The sequence below is a fragment of the Dendronephthya gigantea genome, unplaced genomic scaffold (genome assembly GCF_004324835.1).
Source record: "Dendronephthya gigantea isolate DGI-Jeju-01 unplaced genomic scaffold, DenGig_1.0 000172F, whole genome shotgun sequence".
NCBI classification, from domain to species: domain Eukaryota; kingdom Metazoa; phylum Cnidaria; class Anthozoa; order Malacalcyonacea; family Nephtheidae; genus Dendronephthya; species Dendronephthya gigantea.
In genome coordinates, this window is record NW_021163182.1 from 99,701 (window position 1) to 108,717 (window position 9,017).

General features: G+C 37.3%; 1 protein-coding gene across 1 annotated transcript; it reads right to left on the reverse strand.

Moving 5' to 3' along the window:
- Positions 1–3,041: 3,041 nt before the first annotated feature.
- Positions 3,042–7,744, reverse strand: LOC114537993. Its single transcript, XM_028559103.1, has 2 exons — positions 7,727–7,744; positions 3,042–7,423 (listed from the first exon to the last, which is right to left on the reverse strand). The coding sequence occupies exon 2, from the start codon at positions 7,412–7,414 to the stop codon at positions 3,830–3,832; it is 3,585 nt and encodes a 1,194-aa protein (XP_028414904.1). The 5' UTR covers positions 7,415–7,423; positions 7,727–7,744; the 3' UTR covers positions 3,042–3,829.
- Positions 7,745–9,017: the final 1,273 nt, after the last annotated feature.

Sequence of the window (9,017 nt, forward strand, 5' to 3'; positions counted from 1 at the left end):
AACTGAGAAGTAAACTTCCAGAACTTAGGGGAGATATAGACGACTTTGATGAGAACATAAGGGATCGCGATTGGCGAAACAAGCTAGTACAAAAAGCTAATGCAGATGAAAAAAGGAGGGCAAATGATAGCACTATTCTACCAGGAGACCAAGTACTACTACGGAACACTAAAACGTCAGGGAAGTTAGCTGCCAACTACGAAAAGGAGCCGTATACGGTGGTCACGAAGGAGGGGAACGAAGTGATGGTAGAGGCGGACGATGGCTCGATCTTTAGGAGAGACAGTTCATTTGTAAAACCATATAATAATCCAGTGGAGACAGCTACGGAAAGCGAGTCCCAACAACAGCCGCAACCGGATAGCGAAACGGTTATCACCAATAGACTTAAGCGGGAGATTAGATTACCCGAGCGATTCAATGATTTTATCATGGACAAACCAAAGTGATACAAATATATTACGAAACAGTATGAACACGATAGTTCGTGTAGTTGAAGTTATGATTGGTTGTTCGAACACTAAATTGACTGGAAAGGAAGGGATGTAGAATCGGGATACTTGATTAGATTTATTTGTATTAGATTAAAGTCACGTGACAACTTATCACGAGGCTGTCGTTTGAAGTGTGTTCTTTCGTTTTGTATCGTTTGTGTATTTTGTATTAAAGCGATTGTAGAAAAGCTAAAGATTTGTGTGAGTTATTACATATCAGCGAAGGGGACATTACAAGGGCTAAAATATTTGTTCGGAAAAACAAGCGTTTAATTGGTAAAGATGTTAATGCTTCCTGCAAAATGTTTGTATCTTCACTGACATGTACCAAGGCTGACCAGACTTTTATAAATGCAGCAACTGTTGGACAAGCTAACAACAATGAGTGGCATAAATTGAGACATCTTATGGTAACTGGTACAAAAGTAAAAGGTCTTTATACGAGACAAAAAACCATTGAACGCAACCCTTCCACTGACATTAGTAAAACAATAAACAACTTCTTGCAAGAAAATCCAATCCATGTTGAAACTCAGGCTACTCAATATGGACATGATCATGAGAAAGAAGCACTCTTTTTGTATAGTAAATTTTGTGAATGAAGGCACAAAAACCTACAAATTCAAGAGACTGGGCTATTAGTAGACACTTCAAATGCATGGTTGGGGGCAAGTCTTGATGGCATTCGAATTTGTAAATGTTGTGGGTCAAGAACAATAGAAATTAAATGCCCATATAAACATAGACAATTGGATCCAAAGTCAGCTTTTCTTACTAAAGAAATAGGTGGCATTGTAAACAACAGTGGCAAGCAAGAACTTTCTAGGAACCACAGTTATTACTTTCAGGTTCAGATGGGCATGGCATTAGCTCATATGCCTGTTTGTGATTTTATTGTTTATACGTCTAAAGGAATTGAAGTGGTAGAAATTCACTTTGATGAAGACTTTTGGAGAACTGTCTTGAGTGTAATTTCATTATTTTACACAAACCAAATTGTAAAAAACCTTCTATTAAAACTCTAAAAGTTTGTTTATTGGAGTTCTTGATATAGTAAAATAACAATATAGTACACATCTACACAATGGCAAAGCCAGCCTGATGAGTCTGTTTTGTCATGATATACCAAGTTTAAATAATTATAATTTTTCATTGTTTTCAATGTGAATGAACATAGAAATATTTGTATGCCATGATTACATCATCAGACTATCTTTGGCACCATGCCATATGGATTAACATCATTGTTAAGCTCCTTGGTTTACCCCTAGTAAAATACATCTTAATCCCCATATAATCTAAGTAAATGTCATTTTATTGGTCGTTTATTCAAATTACATAAAGCAGCGCATAAGAACAAAATGTTGTCTAATGCAGGCTTCATGGTTAATGGAATAACTCCAGATAAAATTCTAAATTGTTTCAATCTTAATATCATCCGTTCAACATGAGATCTCAAGGAAGCTACTCTTCGAGTGTGGGTTGTTCCTCGAGAAGACAGCCTAGGCCCACGACAATATGCTGGGGAAATCAGTTTGACTTTCTTCATTAGCATTAAATCTCGTACCAAAAATCCTTTGTCAGCCATGACAGCATCACCTTCCTCTAGTAGGTTAACCAAGCCAGAGTTTTTGACTATCTCTTTGTCTGATACTGACCCTGTCCACAGAGGAGGAATGAAGGAAATAACACCAGTTGGTGTGATACCAATAAGAAGCTTAGCAGTGTTCCAGTGCTTGTAACTACTCCAGGTTATCTTTTGGCTCTCTGGAATTTTTGGCTTTTGAATGAAGAATTCAGCACAATCAATGATGATTCTTTAATTCTTAAACCTTTTGAATCGTTTTGGAAGTAATTACACTACGTAAAGCAAGGCTTAGGCCTGGTCTAGTCCACTACTGGGGTTCATATAACTTCGTCTATGCTTAATTTTAGTCTTTTGAGTCGGTCGAAAGATGTTCGTCTGGGGAGCGCGGTAGGCTCAGGCTATGTGCACATGGGCGTGGTTTTCATCTGCTTTCAAGATCGTTTTTATCTAGTTTATCGCTTTGAAGCTCGGTTAATATGATCAAAGGGAACTCGAAATATGCTCCAAATGTTAAGCGTTAATTTCTATTCCAAATTAACGGTGTTTGAAACCCTTTTGACGTAAAAGGGAAGATGTTACCGAGTGTAAATATTGTCGAGGTTTTTAAAATTGCCCGTTTCTAGTTTACGAATACGGGTAACGTACACAAATCCGTGCCCAGAGAATGGAAAAGCAATTTAATTAAAGAAACTCAAAATATTCCGACGTAATGAAACCAATCAGTTCGATCCGTCCGTTTGCTCGTGTTTACACACAGACGAACTAGAAGACCAGCGAAGTATCTTTTGCTTGCCCAAGTTCGTCCGGACGGATGATCCGTCTCTAGTAGTAGATCTCGGGCCCATTATTCTTGAAAATGGTCGAATCAAATGAATCTTTTATACCCTATAAAATACGCATTATTAAATAGATTTAACTTTAGGACTACAAGAAAATTCTGATTGTAATTTCTTTCCGGCCAATTGTGTGGAAAAGACACTTGTCAGCTATTCTGATACGAGAAAGGTTTAATACAGCAATATACTAAAAATGTTTAATGATTAACGAGTGTTCCATGTGGCAACTTCAACCTCGTGCGATTTCAAGCATGCAGCTTTGCCGTGTCGCCTGACAATCACCAATACTTTATAATATTTATTTATAATCTATCTGTGCTTAGTATATTATGGTTATGAACTTGTACTCTCACCGTCCCGTCGTAAAATGCACTAGAATGGCTAAGCCTTCTTATTCAGCACTCGTTGGAGAGTTTGATAATTTGCATTAGCTATATTGAAGTTTGATTAAGTTATGATTAAGCCAGGCGCACACGACGCGATTTTTGTCGTAGGATCGATTTTAGTTGGCAACATCAAACTGTTTTGATATATCAGATTGCTGTCAGCCGACTAAAGCCACCTAAAAATGACATCGCACACGCATAGATTTAGTCGGCCAACTAAAAATCAGATCATGTGCGCCTGGCTTTACCCCATGCAATTGAAATATTTCTCTTTATTTTGCTTGAGGATATTGTTTAGTAAATCAACTGTTGCTATCATGAGCAAAAAAGCTAGGAAGAACTTGTGTATTTTTGAATAATTTCATGACCCTTCCTGTTTATAAATCTATGTTTATGAGGCATCCAAAACGATGTTTGGATCTTTTTAAACGGAATCTCGTATGTATTATTTCCTGGGAATAGCGATGATTCATGGAAGCGTAATTTATGGCTGCACACAATACTCTGATCGCAATGAGGAGAAGTTCAACCATTATGGTAGGGTTCTAAAACTTTCAACATGATTTCATTATATCGTTTAAAATAATCGCTAGCATGTTCCAGATCATCTTTTTCAAAGCAAACTGCACCAAGATAGAGGTAGGAAACAAGAACATGCTCGCAATTTGGTCCTAGTTTCTCTAATTGAATATTTAGTGCCCGTTGAAGACAATCTCTGGCGTGATCCAGATCCCGTGTTGAGAAACACAAAAGACCCAGTTTCAATGATAATGAAGCAACGTCAACATGGTTTGGCTCCAATTGTTCCAACCGAATTTTCAGCGCTAGTTGATAATAATCAGTAGCTTGCTCCAAATCACCTTTATCCCTATAAATATTACCCAAGTTTTCGTATAAATCAGCAACATCTCTATGATTTGGCCCCAATTGTTCTAATCGAATTTTCAGGGCTAATTTATAATAATTATTAGCTTGCTGCAAATCTCCTTTCTTACGATACACAATACCCAGGTTGTTGTATAAGTCGGCAATTGTTATATGATTTGGCCCTAATTTTTCTAATTGAATTTTAAACGCTTGTTGAAAATAATCGTTAGCTTGCTCCAAATCACCTTCATTCTCACACACAAGGCGCCCCAAGTTGTTGTATGAATTGGCAACGTCAGCATGGTTTGGCCCCAACTGTTCTAACTGAATTTTCAGCGCTCGTTGATAATAATCACGAGCTTGCTCCAAATCACCTTTACCCTTACACACAAGCCCCAAGTTGTTGTATGAAGCAGCAACGTCAGCATGGTTTGGTCCCAATTGATCTATTTGAATTTCCAGTGCTCGTTGATAATAATTATCAGCTTGCTCAAAATCACCTTTAGCATAACACACAGTACCCAGGTTGTTGTATGAACTAGCAAGTTCAACATGGTTTGGCCCCAATTGTTCTAACCGAATTTTCCGCGTTTGTTGATAATAATAACTAGCTTGCTCCAAATCACCTTTATCTTTACACAAATTACCCAAGTTGCTGTATATGCCAGCAACGACATGATGATTTGGGCCTAAATATTCTAATTTAATTTTCAGCGCTCGTTGGTAATAATCACTAGCTTGCTTCAAATCACCTTTAACTTTACACACAACACCCAAGTTCATGTGTAAGGTAGCAACATCAATATGATTTGGCCCTAATAGTTCTAATAGAATTTTCAGGGCAGCTTGAAAATAATTATTAGCTTGCTCCAAATCACCTTCCTTAAGATATACACTAGCCTGGTTGGTGTATAAGTTAGCAAATTTTCTATCATTTGGCTCTAATTTTTCTAATAGAATTTTCTCCACTTGTTGATAATAATCTTTAGCTTGCTCCAAATCACCTTTATCACTACACACAACACCCAGATTTTGGTATGTAGTAGCAACATCAACATGGTTTGGCCCCAATTGTTCCAACAGAATATTCAGTGCTCGTTGATAATAATCTTTAGCTTGCTCAAAATTACCTTTAACTTTACACACATTACCAAAGGCGATGTACGAACTAGCAACGTCAAAAATTTTCTCTCCTGATTGTTCTAATATAATTTTCAGACCCTGCTGACAATAATCATAAGCTTGGTCCAGATCACCTTTATCACGATACACATTACCCAGACTGGTGTAGCAAAAGGCAACGTCAATATTCTTTGGTCCTAATTGCTGTAATGCAATTTTCAGTTTCTGCTGGAAAATTTTCAACGAGAAGTCAAACTCGAAAAAGTCGTGTAGAATTTCTCCAAAAAAAGAAAATATTTTCCGGATTTCAGTTTCATCAAATGCTGAGCTCATTGAGGATAGCCCTTCATTTGGAAACAATTTGTTAATTTCTGTGAATAATGATTTTAAATGTGAAATTATTTTAATCTTATCTTTCCTATCTTTGAAAGAATACAATGTTCTTGTAACGTCGTGAATTACTTTTCTTATATTTTGCGCTTCATTTGATATTTCATCTTTTGATGAATTGCCAATGTCAGTTTTTTTCGAAAGACAGAGCAATTTGATCACATCATGGACAACACGATGAAGACGGATGTCTCCCTCCTTATTTCCCACATGAACAAACAATGAGCAGTGTTTTATTGGAAGAATGATATCCTCGGCATCCAACTCTTCTTCTTCCTGCTGAACGTATTTCACAACAAGATCAAGTGGTAGTGGTTCAAAAGATATCAAAGAGAAAAGGTTGAATGCGTGTTCAAGAATTGTGTTTTCTTCCTGACATTTTGTAACAGCTAAAAGCACAGCTGCACTCATGGTGGAAGAATATGCTGCTGAATTTGTCTGCTTCAGACGTTTTTCGGTGAATTCTCTTTTCCCTCTTTTAAGCTTTTCTAAATAATCTGGCCATGAAAAATCTGAAGGAATCTCGTTGACTTGTCTCATATACACGGCTGCAGCGGCTAATGCCAACGGTTGACGATCTAACTTCTCTGCCACCTCATATAGTAATGGATCATTGACGTCTGTTCTTGATAACAGGGCAAGAAGCTCGCGACACTCTTGGTCAGTCATACCGAGACAAAGTGAAATATGTTTACTTGACAGGCTGTCGGAAGGAACTGCATTTGTGTTTTGTGTCGTCACTATGATTTGGCCGTTATTCCAAACATCGCCGCCCATCAGAGGCAGTAGTGGGGCAATGAACTCGAGATTTTCAACGTTGTCGACGATAATCCACCACTGCTTCCAATTCTTAATTCTGTTGGATATTTGTAATCTTAAATCTTTAATTTTCTCATCTTTTGCTTTAGAAGAGCTCGAAAGATTTTGTAATACGCTTTCGTTGCAATTTAGCTTACGACAAAAATCTTCATATGAATATAAAAGAGAATCTAAATCTTTTCCGTTCAATGTCATTACAAACATTGCTTCGTCCTTCACATGAGCATCTTCGCAAATATCTTCACAAACTTTTCTGGCGAGTTGAGATTTTCCACTTCCGGGATTCCCAGAGATGTAAAAATATGTAAGTTTGCCGTCGTTATCGCTGCGCAACTTTTCAAGATCCTCTCTTATCTCGTGTATCTTGTCAGAACGAGACACGACTTCATGAGATGGCTTGGGAGGTAGAATTTGGAAGGATTTATAGAGGTTTTTAATTCGAACGACTTCGTTGCTTGACAGTCCTAATGCATTCAATGCATTTATAACGTCTGTTGTCTTGTTTTGAAAGTCGGCATCATCCAGCGTTTTTTCAGGTTTATGAGTTATTTCATTTCGTAGTTTTCTCAGATTATCGATTTCAGTTTTTTGCGTTGGATTAAGGCTTACACCAATCGATTTGGAAAAAAGAATTGCACCAAAGAGTGCAGTACAATCCCAATAATTTGTATCTCCATGCTTAAATTTGGACTGAAGCATTGGTTTAATTCCTCTTGCTCCTGATTTCTCGAGATTAAACAACTGACTACCGCTTACGTTTGTGTCATCCCATGCTCCACGAGAAGCCTGGTAACGTTTGTTCCATTCCTGAATAAAGAAATTCCTTAATTCCTTCCTCACAAAATCACTGACAATGTAGTCTGCTCGAATGTAGTTTTGTCTTTCCTCGCTTTCCCATGGTATACCGGACATTCTTGGGCGCTAAAAATTAAAGAACGTTTTTAAATGCGATTCAGGCTAAAAATCAGTTGTATACTATATATGGTTGATTAATGAATTGAGAGTTTCGCAAGTTCCTTTTCGGCTACAATATTGCGTTGAATAAAAATAATGAATAATATCAATTTAAAAAACTTGTCTGTAACGGAAGATAGACACGAGCAATGTCTCAATAAAAGAGAGAAAGTCAACAGATGACAAAAATGATTGTGATGAGACAGACAATTATCCTGAAGCATGAATTTCAACATACGCCATTTTCTTATAGTTTTGTGAAGTACTCACCAATGTGATGATATATTCTTTACTTTTTAAAACTCATATTCTAAAAACGAATGATCAATCACAACATGAAATTTATACCACGCTGCATGATTATGCGGTCTACTGGTATTGTTGTTGTGTGAAAGATAATCGTTATTTTTGTTACGAAATGCGAATATATAATCTAATTTAGCATTGTTAAGAAATAGAAGGTCAATATAGATGAGGAAATTACTTGGGGAACATGTCACATAAAATGAAGTGTAAAGTAAATATTATTATGACCCTTCGGAATCACAAAATTACTTTTCCTGTCATAAGGTGACAGCCCATGGGATTTCCTCCAAAACAATAGTATGTCGTACAAAGTACAAGTATCACGACTCAAGAACATAAGTTCTAGGCGGATACTAGTTTATGTCAATCATGTCTTTGTTATATTTTGCTCGGTTAAGCACTTGAAGCCTTACGTCACTAAAAGCTTAATTCGATGAAATTATTTGTAAAATAGTTTATAAGTTGAGATACGGTTCACAGAGTAATAAGTTGATAATTGTACTTTAAGTTGATGATAAATATTTTAAGTTGTGAACAAGTTTTAACAGTGATCGATTAAGTAAAAGACCAACTTGACTAGTGCGTCACCGGCCTTAAGTAAACAAAGTATGAGAGATGGACCGAGCTTCTAACGCCAACCCACACTTACAACCTACAACGCTGATTGGATTGTGTGAATCAAACCACCTTGCACAGGGCGTCTTCTAGATCCCCTCAAATTTTATTATAAATTAAAGGAGGCGCACAGCAACAGAACATTCAGTGGACTAGCGGAGTAAAAAAAGTACATGAAACGCTGGAGAAGCTCAACCTGACAGAACAGACAGCCAAGACGAGAACAGAAAACAACGAGGTCCGAAAGGACGAATAATCCGAAGAGAAGAGAAGAACGAGAAAGAAGAGAACATTAGTGAACTTTAGTAAAAGCTTGAAAAGATCTCCTACCTCGCGCATATAGAAAAAAAGCCATCTAACAATTTGGTGGAGGATCGGCGTTTTCACAAACTCAATCAGTCCGCCAAATATTCAGAAGAATTTAGAACAATCGTCATTTCGAACATTGGTTAGAAACGAGTGCTTAAACAGCGAGATGACTGGGCCGAACGAAACGCTATTCTTCTATTCATCAATACTTCTACTGACGGCAATGCTAGAGCTTGTCTCATATTTTAGTTGCCGGCCTAAAACAAATGGTCACAACCCAGTGTACAGCTCCTTTGAACAAGGATTGGAAACATGGTCCACCGAGAGGTGA